The sequence below is a fragment of the Ranitomeya imitator genome, chromosome 1, assembly GCF_032444005.1.
Source record: "Ranitomeya imitator isolate aRanImi1 chromosome 1, aRanImi1.pri, whole genome shotgun sequence".
Taxonomy (NCBI): Eukaryota; Metazoa; Chordata; class Amphibia; order Anura; family Dendrobatidae; genus Ranitomeya; species Ranitomeya imitator.
Genome location: NC_091282.1, coordinates 289,903,157 through 289,922,073, shown reverse-complemented (window position 1 = coordinate 289,922,073; position 18,917 = coordinate 289,903,157). Strand labels below are relative to the sequence as shown.

Here is an 18,917-nt window from a genome sequence, read left to right as displayed (position 1 = left end):
GAAAGTGACGCAGACAAGAACTGAAGGTCAATAGCAGAGGACCAACAAAGAGCTATTCTATATCCACTGAAAAGTGTCTATAGGATGCATGTTCCACAGAATATAAAAAGTAGCATAAGACAATCCTCTGCACTGTACATGGTAAATGATACCATACACACTGTATGTAATGGCGGTGAGTGACTAGGCTACATCCCCTCTTAGATATAATTCATACATGCAAAAAGTTCTACATAAGCAACAGATTTCCAAGCTGTCTACACAAATAATAATGAACCTGTATAGGGCCATGGCCACTGACACCCACCTCTAAATCCACCAGACAGGTTTATTGTAGAGGCCACATTGTATGGAGGTAAAGCCTTTGACCTTCAGCATGGTAAACACTGGCTACTCTCACATTCATTAACTCATAGCCACCTCCAGGAGGCTCTAGGAGAGATTTCAAACCCATTTCTCTGAAATGCCAAGTTATTCAGATTGCAGCACAGATAAGGCTTGAATGTAATTCATTGTGAAAGCTCTAATTCCCAGCCACTTTCTTTGAGAGACAAACTCTGAATTAATCACGATTAATAGGGGAGGTAGAGCATTGGCTCATTCCCACACAGAGCTTTCTCCTGTTCTGGAGACAGCACACACAGACGAGATAATGGCAAAACTGCTGCTCTAACCAAGGGATACATCAGAGGGCAGCGCTGTCAAGTCAGGTGGAGGGCGGCTGCATCAATCTTTTACAATGTTCTATTCAAGTCATTGTCCATCTATATGCAGAATTGGATTTACATACTGTATATAGATGTTGGATTTCTACCACTCTGAAAAATCTCATAGGCTGAATGTATGGGTAATATTTGCTCTATTACCACTGCATCGAGATTACCATTCCCAGAATCAAAGTCCGTGAAATAATCCTGCCGCTTCATTTTTGAGCAAGAAAATGGACATCTATATATGCTGTATGTACATCTAGTCATCTTTCATTCATAGAATACAATGTATGCACTATCCATGGCATTACATTAATTGCTCGGCCAATCACTTTGCCAATCGTGGGCTATAATAATAATAATAATAATAATAATAATAATAATAATAATATACAGACAGGAGCAAGGTTTTGTGCCTGAATGTTACCCTACTACAGCACCATTTCAGTTACACCTGGTTATTGTGGCGCTGGCGCAAGGTTAAGTCTGGCCGACCACATTAGATGGCTGTCGGCCCAAAGATGCTTTGGCTGACCGCAATCTCAGCCAACTCTCCCATACATAGGAGCATTTGCTCAGCCAATCGCTCCTGTGCTCTCTATGAGAAAGCTGCCAGTTGACATGTCGGCTGGCAGCTTCTCAGGAGAGCAATGGGATTGGCTGTCCAAAATCGCGCATGCACGATCGATATCTCTCTCGACTTGCTGCTACCTTCCATATGAATTAGTCCAAAGACTGAGCCCGTCAATATCGGGTTCAACCGACATTACTGTAATGTGAAAGGAGGACTTAAGGCTTGTGACGTATGAACATTGGCAGCAGGGAACGTTGAACAACTTCCATTTCTCAGGTCACAGCAGATACCTGACATTAACCGGATTGAGTAAAGACTCAGCGGTCCTTCGGTAGATACACATACAGCAATATGCTAACACATCATAATAATTTACTTTCATTTAGAGAAAAAAACAACACATAGGTCAAAGACTAGTATGATGACACATCCAGGGTGTTCCCGTGTATGGGGGACTCAGGAGATATAGCAGTCAGATGACAGCCATTTCATATGGTGGGCAACTATTAAAGTTTACATAGAGGCGGTGATATCCAGAAAATTGTACTCAGAAAAACAAACAAAAAGATTAAAACAATTCGGTCACATGAGAGCAAATCCAGTGGTTGCATTTATATTCACATTTAAGAGTCTCACTAACAACCACTTGACAGTGACAAATATGTGGTGGTAAGCAGCTTTCACCCTTCTCATTAATTCTTGATCTTATCAAGAAAATAAGTGCCACTTCATTAATATGATGAAACCCTGGGCATATTCTGTATTATCTTCCACTCTTATTATAAGTTATTGACACTTTATAGTAAGATCAACTACATATTGAGTAATGAAGGAGCTAACAGAATTTTACTGGACATCATACAAAAAGTACACTGATGTCTACCTGCCGAGTTACTCTACCAACCGGCTTTCATGACTAACTCTGGTACTGCTGTAACTATAGCCCATATACAGAATTAAATTGTGTATACAGACATTAAGGGTATGTGCACACGTTGCAGATTTGCCTGTGGAATTTTCTGCGTAGATTCTGCATCTCTTGGCAGAAAACGCAAGTAAAAATCCACGCATTTTTGATGCAGATTTGTATGCGGATTTGTAACCTAAATAAAGATCTATTACTTAACAAAAAAAGAATTGCAATGTCATTTCTTTGTCCAATCTGTTTTTTTACATATTCCATTGAAAAATAATATTTACACACAGACAGATGATAGATAATAGATAGATGATAGACAGATCTATAGATAGATAGATAATAACAATGCCGATGTTTAGTAATGAACCTAATAAAATGGTACTTAAATAGTTAAAGACACACACAAAATCTGCACACAATATCTTTAATTTAAAGAAAAAAAGAGAAAAAAAATGGCTTGGGCTCCCGCACAAATTTCTGCGCCAGAGAGGGAAAGCAGATGGCTGGGAGCTGACGTTTCTAGCCTGGGAAGGGGGCAATACCCATGAAGCTTCCCAGGCTATGAATATCAGCCCACAGCTGTATAATTAGCCTTTACTGGCTATTAAAATAGGGGACCCCCCAAAAAAATGACGTGGGGTACCCCTATAATTAATAGCCAAAAAAGGCTATGCAGACAGCTGCAGGCTGATATTCATAGCCTAGGAAGTGACCATGGTTATTGCCCCCCTCCCCACCCCAGCTACAAACATCAGCTCACAGCCACCCCAGAAATGCCGCAGCTGTAAGATGCGCCAATTCCGGCACTTCCTGTAGCGGTGGCATATGGAGTAATAAGGGGTTAATGTCACCTTTGATTGTAAGGTGACATCAAGCACAGTTAGTAATGGAGAGGTGTCAAAAAGACACTTATTCATTACTAATCCTATAGTAGGGAAAGAGTTAAATAAAGACACAGCCAGAAGAAAGTATTTTAATATTCTTAATTTTACCATACTTACAACCACGCCCAATTCCCCGAAGCCATCAATCGCCTGCAAAAAATAAAAAATAATCAACCAACAGTACACTCCCTGTTCCGACGCAGTCCAATTAATAACGAGTGTCCCACGGCGATCTCCCCTATAGAACAGTGACATCGGGTGAGGTCACTGCTCTACAGGGCCTCCCATGATGCACTGACAGGAGATAATGGCTCCTGCAGTGCATCGCTAAAAAGGTTACCTGAGTTCAGGCTCACTTTACGGCAATGCTGCGTGGGAATTTTCTCACATAGCGCTGTCGGTGAGTGAATGAACTCGGGTGACCTCTCTCCCGGCAGTGGCACCAGGGATATATATCGCGAGTCTGTCAGTTCATAGCAGAGGCCCTGTAGAGCAGGGGTCCCCAACTCCAGTCCTCAAGGTCCACCAACATGTCATGTTTTCAGGATTTCCTTAGTCTTGCCCAGGTAATAATTGCATCACCTGTGCAATGCAAAGGAAATCCTGAAAACATGATCTGTTGGTGGGCCTTGAGGACTGGAGTTGGGGACCCCTGCTGTAGAGCACCGACATCATCTGATATCACTGTTCTACACGGGAGATCGTCGTGGGACACTCATTATTAACTGGACTATGGCGGAAAAGTAAGCATAGGTTGGTTTATTATGTTATTTCTATTACAGGTGATCGAGGGCTTTCGGGGACTAGGTGATTGGTGAGAGTATGTACTGTCTGTAATGTATGTCCTGTATGTCTGCTGTATGTGTTCTGCATGTTTGTTTTTTTTTTGTTTTTTTTTAATACTGAACACATGCATTGTCTGATGGGACTACTTTCCCATCATCAGCAATGCTGTCATTGTGAGCATTCATAACCGGATGGGAGCAGTAGTCCCATCAGACAATGGCTGCTTACACAGACCGGCACACACACACAGACCCGCACACACACACACACACATACACGCAGACCCCCGCACACAGACACGCACATAGTCTCTGCCCACAGACTTCCCTCCTCCCGATCTTCAGCGTTTCTTCCAGCAAATCTGCAGATCTATTTTACAACTGCGGTTTTGCTGCGGATTTGCCTGACTCAATGAATGGAAGTCAATGGAAAACGTGCAGATCCGCAAAAAAAATTGACATGCTGCGAAAAATAAAACACTGCAAATCTGCGTGGATTTTTCCACAGCATGTGCACAACAATTCTTCATTTCACATAGAACATCAATGGTAGTGCACTACACTGCGGATTTGATGCAATTCCGCGCATCCAAAAACGCTGCGGATCCACAGCAAAATCCGGAACGTGTGCACATAACCTAAGAGTGCTTGAAAAGGAACAGTATAGTTTGTGGGATTATTCAATTTCCGATTTTTGGTTTAAGGATACCTGCCGGGTATTGATTGTCAACAAAAACACATTTTTCAGCAGTTTTCCATATTTTCCAAGTGAGCCTAGATTGTCTCCAGCATACAAATAAAAATATGGCAACAAATGCCAGGTATTCTAGTTGAAACCGAAATAATTCTATAATACCTGTGCAAGGCAGAACAAGCCAACCAGATTTAAGGGTATGTGCACACGTAGAAAGATCATTTGCGGATTTTTCCGCAGCGGATTTGATAAATCCGCAGTGCAATACCGCTGCGGTTTTTCCTGCGGATTTATCGCGGTTTCTATTGCGGATTCTGCTGCGGTTTTACATCTGCAGTGTTCTATTGGAGCAGGTGTAAAACCGCTGCGGATTCCGCACAAAATTGACATGCTGCGGAAAATAAACCGCTGCGTTTCCACGAGTTTTTTTCCGCAGCATGCGCACTGCAGATTTCGTTTCCCATAAGTTTACATTGTACTGTAAACTCATGGGAAACTGATGCGGATCCGCAACTGCGGAAACGCTGCGGATCCGCAGCAAAATCCGCAGCGTGTACACATACCCTCAGGGATGGTCCACCACAGCCCCAGATATCTCCACATACTCGTCCATAAAAGACGAGGTATGCTTTTGTGAGTGACCAAAATTTTTTACTTAACAACAAACAGTTCACAGATTTATGTTCTAAACTACAACTCCCTGCATGCATTAGACCACCACCTGTTTATGCATGGTAGGAGTTATAGTTTCACAAGTGCTGGAGTGCCACAGGACGAATGCTGGGAGTGGCTCTGATGATCAGATCACATGCACCCATACAAGTCTATGGGTGCGTGTGAAACATCAAACTGCAATTGCATGTCATCAGTCTGATGTACACTCACAGAAACAATGGAGAAATTGAGTTTAGTCTTCTCTACACATGTGATGCAGTTCTCTCGTGTGACAAAATCGGATCACACAGACATGGCATTCGAATCGAACTCGCTCAGCGTTTGAGCCAAGTGTCATTAGCAGAATCGACCCGATTCTCTCGCATGAGAGAATATTTGGCATTGTGAGCGTACCCTAAAAGAGTTCCAACACTGGATGTTGGAGAAACCAGCAGCAGGAGAGTATATAACTACACTCACTGCACACCATACACACATTTAATGAAAAAAAAATATTCATGGGAGTGCTTCTTTAAAAAACAAACAAACAAACAAACAAACAAAAAAAGCAATAAAAGCAGCAACAACATTAAAGATCAGGTACATACATTTCATTCATCGTAAAAGTTGAAAAAAAAAAAAAACATACTTTGGGCTTTAGAAACGGCTAACAAATTATTGATAGTATTCAGTTATAGACCATCAAATGCCCCAAAACCATGCATGTTATGTTAGCGTTTATCAGCCAAGTAGATACACAAGTGTCTCTGTGAGAATTCATGTAGGAAAGAAGACAAACATTGCCAAAGAGTATCATTACACATTAGTACATCCCCAACAAAAGAAACAACCCAACACCTCAGAGGCATGCAAGACAAAGCCAGGCATTCGGAGAGAAGACGCAAAATTCATCATTACCGAGAGAAATCATAAGGATCAAAGGCTTCTCGGTGAACAAGTGAAAGAGGTTAAATGAAAGAATAAACATGAAGGGCTCTCGAGCGGCTTCACAGCATCATGGTCATTATGGACAGTTTGGAGTCAATGACTATTTTAGTTGGATTTTTAAATTGGCGTCACGGTCATAGGCTTAAAGGGGTTGTCCAACAGTGGATGCATTTCCACCTGAGCATAGGTAACGTCTCCCACACGGAGGTAATTGTAAAGGCTGAAGTTGATCAGCAGCTGATGATTGGCTGCAGCACTTAGTTTCATTGTCAGGGGACAGGCAGGGGGGGACTCGGGGCAGAGAGTGGAGGGGTGGCACCAATTGGGGTGGCAAGTATAGATGTTACAGATTTATGCTGCGCCCTGCGGACAATAAGGGGGGTGGACAATCCCTTAAAAGAAGCATGAAAAAAAAAAATAATCCACAAAAGGTTCTTGAATAAATCTGTTTTCCCACCAAATATATCTATGACCTATCCACAGACTATGGGATAAGTATATAATCAATGAAGGTCCTACAATTACTAGAACAGGTTACACGAGCACAGCCGCCGTTAGGAGGGTTGGCTGTGCACGCATGCGGTCCCTTCATTTCCGTCACTCCCATGTAGTGTAAGTTGTTTTAACTTATGAAAGGCTATAGAGATTTATTAAGCTAAAAACACCAGAATTCTGGTGAAAATTGAGATAAAAACCAGCGGCATTCATGACTTGTACCATATTTATGTGCTATAGATACTTCTTATGCCGAATCGATGGTCTCACTAGAATGGGTCACTGTTTAAGATGAAAGGTGTGGGGCCTAGAAAGCAACGTCGTGCAGCAAAAGAGACAACAAAAAAAGCATTAAAATTGTGGAGCACATTTCCTGCACAAAGTAAACCAACCAACAAGTAGACAGAATGATATGTTTTGATGTTACTAGCAAAAGAACGACTAGGATTCTTCCCAATCACCAATTAGTATGTAAAACAAACCCAGAATATATTCACACATCAGCAAACATAACGAAGAACCAAGATTACCTTAAGCAGCCAGAAGTGTTTTTAAACACGGTTGTCCACTCCGCATCTCGAGGCTTGGAGTCTTCATTGGGTTCGTTCTCCCAGCCAGAATGAGGTATGATCACCTCATTAGTAAGAGTTTGGAGACCGTGGTTAATGATCACCATCTTTAAAGGTTCATAGGAGGACAAGTTCCATAGTGTACCTTCGGAAAGGATAATAAAAAGTTTGTGAGAATGTCAGTCAGAGTAAATTGTTAACATTATGACAATTATAATCAAGGATAAAAGGCGCTGTTTGTTCACACCATGCCGATTACCTATTCTTTGGGAAGATGCAGACAGCCGTAGATTCTCTTATACGAGATTTAGGACGATTATGCAAACGACACTCTGATCAAATTGATCCGAGTGTGAGCATAGTGTGCTCGGATTCTCTCACATGAGGAGAAGATGGAGAAAAATAAAGTCTGCGTCTCCCCTATTCTGTTACTGTGCGGAAATCAGCCTGCACTTGAATGTCATCCAAGTGCAGTACTGTGTTTTCAACGTACTTACTGACTTGAATGGCCAAGTGTGATCCGAATATTAGATCAAATTCGGGCATGCTGCAATTTTTTCCTCACACAGACTCCGTCCAAGGAAAGGAACGGACATAGAATAACATTATTATACAATAAACATCGGATGGCACTCGGACCGAAAACAGACTCATCGGCACCTGACTTTTGGAGAGGTCAACACCATTAGATTGGTAGGGGGTTTGACACTCAGCAATCTGTAGGATTGGCCATCAGTATAATAGGACCAGGACCCCTTTATGGATGAAAGATACATTCCTGCCAATTTTGTCACAAATGGACTGTATATCATCAGCAGCACAATTTTGCTGGATAGTGTATTGTGTAGGCTCTCCCTAACCAATAATCTGAAGTTGTAGCAGTACAAATAAAAGTCAAAATATAATTTAAAAGAAACGAACACTCACAAAATGGATTTAGAGGTGTGTGGAATGATGGTAAAAAATATCCATCAGTATATACACACACTATATAAATACTTTTACTTGAAAGGGTAATAACCTTTTCACCTAATTTAATAAGCCATCTTACCTGTATTTAAACATACAACCTTGTTCTCCTACTTACTAAACGGCACTAGTAAAAGGACATCTGCTGCCCATCATGTGATCTGGGTAATCAATACCGCAGCTGCTCAATTTATCGTTTATCATCATTTGAGGTCATAAATGTTGACTTGCATTAAGATTTACAAACCCCTCTAAATGGAGGACATAAGTATTCACTTGGTTTAGAAGTATACCCTGCTGGAATGGGACAGTATTAGGTAATCAATACAATCATTAAAGTACAAAGACTAAAAAATCTGTCTCCGTTATGAAGCAGTCCAGAATCTGCTCGCCCTAGTCTGTCCCCCACACAGTGCTTTATTATGCATCGGATCAGCAATACGTTCTGCGCCTACAGCACCGATACGACACAACTAACGATCAGTGTTAGACCACATTCACACCTTCAGCATTTGGTCAGTATTTCCCATCAGTATTTGTAAGAAGAAACTGGGAGGGAGCAATCAAGAGGAAAAGTATAATAGAAACTTATGCACCACTTCTGCATTTATCACCCACTCCTGGTTTTGGCTGAGAAATACTGATGTAAAATACTGATCAAATACTTAAGTGGCAACATCTAACTTTACCTTGATTACATGTGGGGATTCCCTAGCAACCAGGCAACCCCCACCTGTACTCAGGCTGGCTAGCAGCTGTAAATCAGGCAGCTAACAAAAACAATCTCCGAGCAACGAGTATACTCGCTCATCACTAGCCTACAACATCCTGAGTAGCTGAATGTCAAAAACTGATCACTTTCAGCGATTTCTTCTTCCTACTGACAACATATTCAGACAAAAAAAAAACACAAAAAAACTACCACATCGGATAGTGATAACACAAAAGTCTTAAATGAGAGCTTGAAACAGAATCTGGGTTATTAGACCGGATTCGCATACAATTTTATTAAATTTCTTTTGGATGTTACTCTAAAGTCCATAGTAAAATGATGTGAACTGCGCATACGCAGCAATTGTCTTTAGTTTGGGGGGCTTCTGGATTCTTTTTTTAAATGCAACAGTCATTCCCTCCATATGCTTTTTTTATATCACAAAAAAAAAAAACGCACCAAAACCAGTTATAATTAATCAGTATAAATGCTGCATATGCATATTTTTACAAGCATTTCAATAGGTTGCAAAAAAAGGAGTCTTAACAACAGCTGCAACCTTAAAGGAAATCTATCAACAGGTTTTTGCTGCCTAATCTGAAAGCAGCATAGTGTAGAGAAAGACCCCCATTCCAGCGATGTATCACTTAGCTAACTGGGTGCAGCAGTTGTGATACAATCACAGTTTTTAAATGTAGCAGCGCCCAGAACGCTGCCCTCGCCCACACAAGGCTCTGTATGTACACTGCCCATTCACAGTAAGCGGCTAATCAGTCCTGTGGGTGTGGTTGGACCAGGATGCACAAGAGATGTGGGTTAGTCTTATGTGGTCCTCCATTAGTCCCTCTAGTCCTGTAGTGTTAATCTCCTGCTGATAAAATACTGATTGTATTGAAACAGCAGCAAACAGCCGAGTAAGTGACATCGCAGAAATCAGTTTCTCAGGCCCTATTACATGCTGCCCTCAGATTACATAGCAAAAACCTGCTTACAGATTTCCTTTACCTGAATCAGGACAAAATCTTTTACCGAACTATTGAGATGCTCAATTGATGTTCATTTCGGTTTGTGCATTTACAATAGTTTAAGAACTGTGAACAAGTGTCAGATGATAACATTTGTCCAACTTTTAGTTTCAAATAAACACATTTAGTGTAAATTATTAGAAACATTATATACAATGTAAATGTGACTCATTTCTGTGCAGCTGGACATAGAACATACACTACTGCAAGTGTACAAGTGTGGGGTCTCTATTAGTTTTCCCTTTAGAACTACGACTTGCCCGTTTCAGCCATGAATATTCACAATCACGGGGTGAGACAGGGTGCTTCAAAATAACACACGGAAGAATAGCAACAATGCTAAAAAGAGGAAAAGGCAGAGCATTGTTTGTTTTCTTAAGCGTCTGGGAGGAATGCTGGCCATTTTCACCCAGTCTCCCGGTCCCTCCCTAAGAAATTACAGACTGCAGTTTTCATTTTAGCATATAAAAAAGGCAAGCCAGGGTTGGCAGAAGCTTGCCAGATATCTGGCGGTGTTACGGAACAGTCATTCAGACACTACAGATACTAAAACCACGCCAAAGAATGATATGGCCAGTCACACTGATCCCATCTGGCTACAAAACTAGAACCAAATTCATCATCTTGCAGAAACCATCTTCAGCAGGAGTCCAAATAAAATACTGTAAATCAAGTATATAATCAGTTAGCTTTTTGTAAGCCTGCATTTAGGTTTGTAGTTAACAGCAAGGTACGGAGGCTTATTCGCCAGGCAATGCTCCTTTGGGAAATTTAATGTGCAAATTGCCTCTTCAGAGAGAAAGAGGACTGAAACTCTACAGCGCCACCTGATTGCAATATGACTTAGGCCAGAGCCAGTATGTCACTGTCCACAGGGAGAACCGTTACCCCTAAAGGTACCTTCACACTCAGCGACGCTGCAGCGATACCGACAACGATGTCGATCGCTGCAGCGTCGCTGTTTGGTCGCTGGAGAGCTGTCACACAGACAGCTCTCCAGCGACCAACGATCCCGAGGTCCCCGGGTAACCAGGGTAAACATCGGTTACTAAGTGCAGGGCCGCGCTTAGTAACCCGATATTTACCCTGGTTACCAGCGTAAAAGTAAAAAAAACAAACAGTACATACTTACCTACCGCTGTCTGTCCCCGGCGCTGTGCTTCTCTGCACTCCTCCTGTACTGGCTGTGAGCACAGCAGCCGGAAAGCAGAGCGGTGACGTCACCGCTCTGCTTTCCGGCTGACCGACGCTCACAGCCAGTACAGGAGGAGTGCAGAGAAGCAGAGCGCCGGGACAGACAGCGGTAGGTAAGTATGTAGTGTTTGTTTTTTTTACTTTTACGCTGGTAACCAGGGTAAACATCGGGTTACTAAGCGCGGCCCTGCGCTTAGTAACCCGATGTTTACCCTGGTTACCAGTGAAGACATCGCTGGATCGGTGTCACACACGCCGATCCAGCGATGTCTGCAGGGAGTCCAGCGACGAAATAAAGTTCTGGACTTTCCTCAGCGACCAACGATCTCCCAGCAGGGGCCTGATCGTTGGTCGCTGTCACACAGAACGATTTCCTTAACGATATCGTTGCTACGTCACAAAAAGCAACGATATCGTTAACGATATCGTTATGTGTGAAGGTACCTTTAGACTCCTGGTCCAGAGCCTCTCACCTATCAAAATCAGATCTCATACTTTGCACTGACGGGGGCAATAGCCCGAAACACCGTGTCTGCAAATTGAGATTCTGATTTGGCTTTTATCCTAAGTCATATTGCAACTTTATCACTTGTTTTTCATCCTGTATCTTATAAAGATTTACAATATTAGGCTGCCGTCACACTAGCGGTATTTGGTCAGTATTTTGCATCAGTATTTGTAAGCCAAAACCAGGAGTGGGTGATAAATGCAGAAGTGGTGCATATGTTTCTATTATACTTTTCCTCTATTTGTTCCACTCCTGGTTTTGGCTTACACATACTGAGGTAAAATACTGACCAAATACTGATAGTGTGACGGCAGCCTTATTCATGGTTCTCTTCGTTTGGCTGTGTTTTAACATTAGTCCAAAACATTAGTTAATAGCAAGACAGACAATCCCTTCAACTGAGGAACAGAGAAATGACAAAGGTTTCTAATTGTGAAGATTTAGGTTTCTTGCGTCTTATTTTTCCCCCTAAAGCCATGATGGTATGTCCTGGAAATTGGTAGAGTGAAGACATCCTTCATATAGGTTTACCTGAAAGGTTAAATGGGGATACGTTACATTCACCTCTTCCTGCTACTCCAAGTTTTCCCTTTTAGTTTTTATCTCATCTTCTACCAAGAGCCTTAATTTGTTTTAACATTTCAGTCTACATAGACACATGAGGGCATACTTTTGGGGGCAAGTTGTACTTTTCAATAAAGCCATTAATTTTTTTCCCCACACATTGTACTGAAAACAGGAAAGAAACTTAAGTGTGGTCAAGTTGCAAACCCCCACCCCCCCCACAAATTTCCTCCATTGTTTTGTTTTTTTTTAATTTTTTGTTTTTTTTAAATGGTATTCATTCTGCAGTAGCAGTGACCAAGCAGCATACTTCTCCGAGTCAGTACAAGGGACCAAACATATCCCTTTTTCCATTTCAGTTGTGAAAAAAAAATCAATTTAAAAAAAAAAAAAGTTTTTTTTTTTTTTTTTTTTTTATTTGTCTCGCCTTTTTCAGAAATCGTCAAGGTTTTGATTTTTTTTAGTCGAACGAACTGTGTGTTTTTGCAGGGAGAGCAGACATATTTTATGTTAGCAACTACCTGCCTGTCAGTTCCCAACTCCATGAGAAAATAATAAAATGGTCCAGGATAACCCATTTATGAGCAGGGCCTAAGATCTTCTGAACATGGCCACAAAACAGCTTGTTCTTTTACTTTTAAATTCACACACCTGAATTTTCTAAGCAAAACCAAGAAGCAACTTCTGTCCACAGAACAGGTGTGAATATTTCATGGATCGTTTCTCTCTGGAGGATCTACTTAAGGGGGCAGACAGACGGAAAATGGCGGACGAAAAAAAGTTCACTTGACTTGAATAATTCAAATGTTTCCAAATTAGTTGCTGTGTCACAGGTCGAAATGCGACACCATAGAAATTAGATGAGCTGTCACAATGCAACACTGACTCAAGTGCTGCACAACAGTTGTCACTGTGTGGCCCTAGCCCAATACAAACCTTGTAAACAAGGACGCGCTCACACTAGCAGTATTTGGTGAGTTTTTTACATCAGTATCTGTAAGCTAGAGCCAGGAGTGGGTGATAAATGCAGAAGTGGTGACGTGTTTCTATTACACTTCTCCTCTGATTGTTCCACTCCTGATTTTGGCTTATATATACGGAGGTAAAATACTGACCAAATACTGAACGTGTACACATTGGCCACGTTAATTTTCCTGCACAAATTTGCCACAAAACCTGAGGGGTTTCCTGATGCCAGCAAAGTGAATGAGAAGCCTGAAGTCTCATGCACACATTGCTTATTTTTTCTTGCAGATTTGGTGCAGATTTAATTGTGCAGTATGTCAATTCTTGTAGCGTTTTTGCTGCAGATTTCACCCACACTAACAAGTGTGTAAAAATCTGCAGCCACAACACATGTAAAAAAAAAACCAGCATAAAAAACGTGCCTACTTTACGCTGCATTTTTCGTGCCAAGAGATGCAGAAATTTCAGCACCATATACTTAAATGGCGTGCTGCGCAGTGCACCATTAGTGTATATGCACATGTTAACAGCCGACAAGTGCCTACTATTCTGTAATACGTTGAATGTGCCACTGTACCGCCTCCTGCCTTTAAGGGAACCGGTCATCAGCAAAAACACTATTAGCAGAAGATACGGGCTTAGTCTGCAGGTTAATATAGTGTTACTATCCTGGCCAGCACCTGTACTCAGCCTACACTGTACACATCAAGAATTTCCTAATGTGTTATACATTCTCAATTTCAAAGGAATCACAGGATCTAAGTGAAATGCAGAATGTACCAACCAGAAGCCTAAGCCACTCATGCACCTTAGATGGCTGTGAATCGATCGATGGTTCGGCGGTCAGCTCTCTCGCCCAACTCTCCCATACACTGGAGCGTTCACTTCACAGAGAGCTACTACCAAACATATCTGGTTGTTTCTTATCTTTTGAAATGGGACAGGTTGGATCCTTCACTCAATAATCTTCTGTCACAGGCCCAAATAAACAGACTGTTGGCCGAATCCATCAATATCTACGGGTATGGCTAGTGCTGAAGGGGGCACTTTAGAAAAATGTCATCCTTCAAGATTATTTGATAGTTACAGAAGTAATCTAACAAAAGATTTTGAATCACAAATAAGAATAAAAAGTAGTGATGAGCGATGTTTGATTGAACACGTGTGGGCATTGACTATTTGTTAGGCAATCCCCACATGTGTGGAGGCTATCTAACAGCCGCAAATCATGCAGCTGCAGGGACTGGAACATAATTTATCAGCACTCCCAGATGTTCGGACAACACCAGGGAACGCTCAGAAAAATGAAAAGCTTTTAATAGAACAAAAACAAGGTAGACTGCTCTTGGTAAAAAGGGCACTAGGAGGCAATCATTACTACATACTGTACCTGTTATGAGCTCTCTCACTTCCATGTCATTGGTCTTCCTCAAGAGTCGAATTAAAGCAGGAATCCCATCACAGTTCTTAATTGACACTTTGTTTTCATTATCTTTTCCATATGAAATGTTACGGAGGGCTCCGCAGGCTTTTCTGTGGACTTCAGGCTTTGGGTGGTCTAATAAACCCACGAGAATGGGAATGCCTTTGAGATGTCTTACCTCTTTCTTTATTTTATCATTTTCATAACACAAGTGCTGCAGATAAGCAGCTGCATTGGACTTGACGGGGTCAATTGGATGATTGAGCATTGCAATGACCTCAGGAAGATCAGGATCTCGCCAACGAGGATCTTTGCGGATGCTGTCGATGGAAGGTGACCGTTTTCCCAATCGGTCTATGCTGGCCAGGCTTCCCCTTTCAGGCTGAGCCAGTGGTGCTGCATAGCCACCGTGAAGGTAGGGAATTCTCTCTTCAATCAGTTCGGACTCCAGGGGGTCATCATATGCCCTGAGGGGAAAGTTAAGAAACAGAAATATTTATACATGTATGGGACATGTTGTACTGCAAAAATAATGCAAACATTACGTGTGTCACATGAAATACAGAACCAGGAGAAGATATGATCAAGCTAATGAATATACTGAAGTCAAATATGTCAGCACCAAGTCAAATAATGCTTTCACACTTAAAGAGGTTTTCTCATGAACAAAGTTCATTTTAATGAATAAATCTTGGAATAATAAAAATAATAATAATTAATAAAATGTCCCTGTGTGACACAATCTTATAAATGTGCCCCTGCTGTGTACTGTGTAATGGCTGTGTCTCACCGTACAGGGACATGGTCTGATCTTACCACAGATCAGGAAGCAAGAGAGTATACAGACATTACAACACGTGATCCCAGATGATTCTTTTTATGAGTCAAAACATTTCTCTTCCTGTTTTTAAACAATATTTTACCTCAGAGAAAGAATATCTGCAATCCAGTACCCTTAGGGTATGATTCCACGTTCAGGAATGGCTCAGTATTTGCTCAGGATTTGAGGCAGGTAAAATCTGCAACAAATCTGCACCTGAGGTCACCGGCAGGTCACCTGCGTTTTTGATGCGCTTTTTCATTGCATGCGTTTTTTTGTCACTTGAAATAAAGCTAATCTGAGAAGGAAAAAAAAAAAAAGTGATTTCCGGTTTGCAGATATATTAGGGTATGTTCCGACTGTCCGTAAACGCTGCGGGTTGGATGCTGCGTACATCTGCAGCGTCAAACCCGCAGCATCCAGATGTTACAGCATAGTGGATGGGATTTCAAGAAATCCCATGTCCACTATGTGTTCATAGACGCTGGCAGCAGACCTGTGAAAACGGACATGTGGCACGTCTTTCCAGACCGCAGTATGTCTATTTACAATATGGAGACGCTCAGTCCCCGCAGTGTAAATTTCCCATAGACTATCATTAGGGTATGCATACAACCGCAGCATCCAATCCACAGCGGCCAGATGTTACAACAGTGGATGGGATTCTATGAAATCCCATCTCCACTATGCGTGCAGGGACGCCTCCGGCATCCCTTAGTATACGCACATGTGGCGCGTCTTTAACGACCGCAGCATGTCTATTTACAGTTGTGGCCAAAAGTATTCACACCCCTGCAATTCTGTCAGATAATACTCAGTTTCTTCCTGAAAATTATTGCAATCACAAATTCTTTGATATTATTATCTTCATTTAATTTGTCTTAAATGAAAAAAAACACAAAAAGAATTCTCCTCAAGCCAAATTTGATATAATTCCACACCAAACGTAAAAAAGGGGGTGGACAAAAGTATTGGCACCGTTCAAAAAATCATGTGATGCTTCTCTAATTTGTGTAATTAACAGCACCTGTAATTTACCTGTGGCACCTAACAGGTGTTGGCAATAACTAAATCACACTTGCAGCCAGTTGACATGGATTAAAGTTGACTCAACCTCTGTCCTTGTCCTTGTGTGTACCACATTGAGCATGGAGAAAAGAAAGAAGACCAAAGAACTGTCTGAGGACTTGAGAAACCAAATTGTGAGAAAGCATGAGCAATCTCAAGGCTACAAGTCCATCTCCAAAGAACTGAATGTTCCTGTGTCTACCGTGCGCAGTGTCATCAAGAAGTTTAAAGCCCATGGCACTGTGGCTAACCTCCCTAGATGTGGACGGAAAAGAAAAATTGACAAGAGATTTCAATGCAAGATTGTGCAGATGTTGGATAAAGAACCTCGACTAACATCCAAACAAGTTCAAGCTGCCCTGCAGTCCGAGAGTACAACAGTGTAAACCCGTACTATCCGTCGGCGTCTGAATGAAAAGGGACTGTATGGTAGGAGACCCAGGAAGACCCCACTTCTTACCCCGAGACATAAAAAAGCGAGGCTGGAGTTTGCCAAAACTTACCTGAAAAAGCCTAAAACATTTTGGAAGAATGTTCTCTGGTCAGATGAGACAAACGTAGAGCTTTTTGGGCAAATACATCAACATAGAGTTTACAGGAGAAAAAAAAAAAGAGGCATTCAAAGAAAAGAACACGGTCCCTACAGTCAAACATGGCGGAGGTTCCCTGATGTTTTTGGAGTTGCTTTGCTGCCTCTGGCACTGGACTGCTTGACCGGGTGTATTATGAAGTCTGAAGACTACCAACAAATTTTGCAGCATAATGTAGTGCCTAGTGTGAAAAAATTGGGTCTCCCTCAGAGGTCGTGGGTCTTCCAGCAGGAAAATGACCCAAAACACACTTCAAAAAGCACTAGAAAATGGTTTGAGAGAAAGCACTGGAGACTTCAAAGGTGGCCAGCAATGAGTCCAGACCTGAATCCCATAGAACACCAGTGGAGAGATCTCAAAATGGCAGTTTGGAGAAGGCACCCTTCAGATATCAGGGACCTGGAGCAGTTTGCCAAAGAAGAATGGTCTATAATTCCAGCAGAGCATTGTAACAAACTCATTGATGGTTACCAGAAGCGGTTGGTCACAGTTATTTTGGCTAAAGGTTGTGCAACCAAGTATTAGGCTGAGGGTGCCAATACTTTTGTCTGGCCCATTTTGGAGTTGTGTGTGAAATGATCAATGTTTTGCTTTTCGCTTCATTCTCTTTTGTGTTTTTCATTTAAGACAAATTAAATGAAGATAATAATACCAAATAATTTGTGATTGCAATCATTTTCAGGAAGAAACTGAGTATTATCTGACAGAATTGCAGGGGTGTCAATACTTTTTTCCACAACTGTATCTAGCGGAGACACTCAGTCTCTGCAAGATAAATATCACAGTTCAATGTATAGGACGCGGTGATACCGAATGGTTCAATGAACACATGCGGAATCACTGCGCATACAAAAGCCGGCAGCGGGCATGTGCTGCATTCAAAGCGCTGCCATTCCAGAATGTGGAGACAAGCCCACATCTAATTATTAGTCACATGAGTATTAACTGTGGAAATGCAGTTTACTACGCATGTGTACTAATTTACATATGTTGAATCTTTTGTCACATCCGGAAGAACGTGACTGCATAGAAATACATGCAGCCACATACTTGCATCACACTCGCAAGTGCGACACCGGCCACACAGAAAGTTCCTGAAAGCAGAGAGAGGTCACCAATACCAATATGTAATGTCCTCTATTTTTTTTTCCTTACTAAATTAAAAAAAAAAAATGGCGTGTGGTCCCACGATTTGTTAACCAGCCAGAGTAAAGCAGACAACTGGGACTGGTATTTCAGGCTGGTAAGAAACCAATATTCATGAACCTTACCGGCCTGGTAATACCAGGCCGAAGCAGTCTGCTTACCTTGGATAGTTAGCAAAAATAGGGGGATCCCCTCCAAAAAAAAAATATAGCGTGGGGTCCCCCTATATTTGTTAACCAGCCAAGTAAAAATCAGACTGCTGCGGCCTGGTATTCTCAGGCTGGCGAGGCCCATGGATTTTGGCCCTCACCAGCCTAAAAATAGCAGCCCGCAGTTGCCCCACAATTGGAGCATCCAAAGATGCACCAATTTTGGCACTTTACCTGGCTCTTCCCACCTGCCCTGTAGTGGTGGCAAGTAGGGTAATAGTTGTGGGGTTGATGTCACCTTTGTATTGTAAGGTGACATTAAGCCGGCTTAGTAATGGAGAAGTGTCAATAAGACACCTATCCATTACTAATCCTATATTTGATACACACAGCCAGAATGAAGTCTTCTAATGAAATAAAACACTACACAGTTTCCCATCTTTATTATTCAGCTAATCCATGCAATGCCCTCGATCTCCTGTAATAAAAATAAAATAAACCAGTACAAATACTCCCTGTTCCGACATAGTCCTATATAACGAGCATCCCAC

General features: G+C 41.8%; 1 protein-coding gene across 18 annotated transcripts in view; it reads right to left on the bottom strand.

Moving 5' to 3' along the window:
- The window catches only part of ARVCF (ARVCF delta catenin family member), a 1,214,127-nt gene that overhangs the window by 92,570 nt on the left and 1,102,640 nt on the right, over window positions 1–18,917 (bottom strand). For all 18 annotated transcript variants that reach the window (XM_069756268.1, XM_069756252.1, XM_069756181.1 and 15 more), the window contains 2 exons: window positions 14,561–15,060; window positions 7,194–7,377 (listed from right to left, as the gene is read on the bottom strand). In XM_069756268.1, the coding sequence (XP_069612369.1) occupies window positions 7,194–7,377; window positions 14,561–15,060 (684 nt within the window). The remainder of the gene's footprint in view (window positions 1–7,193; window positions 7,378–14,560; window positions 15,061–18,917) is intronic.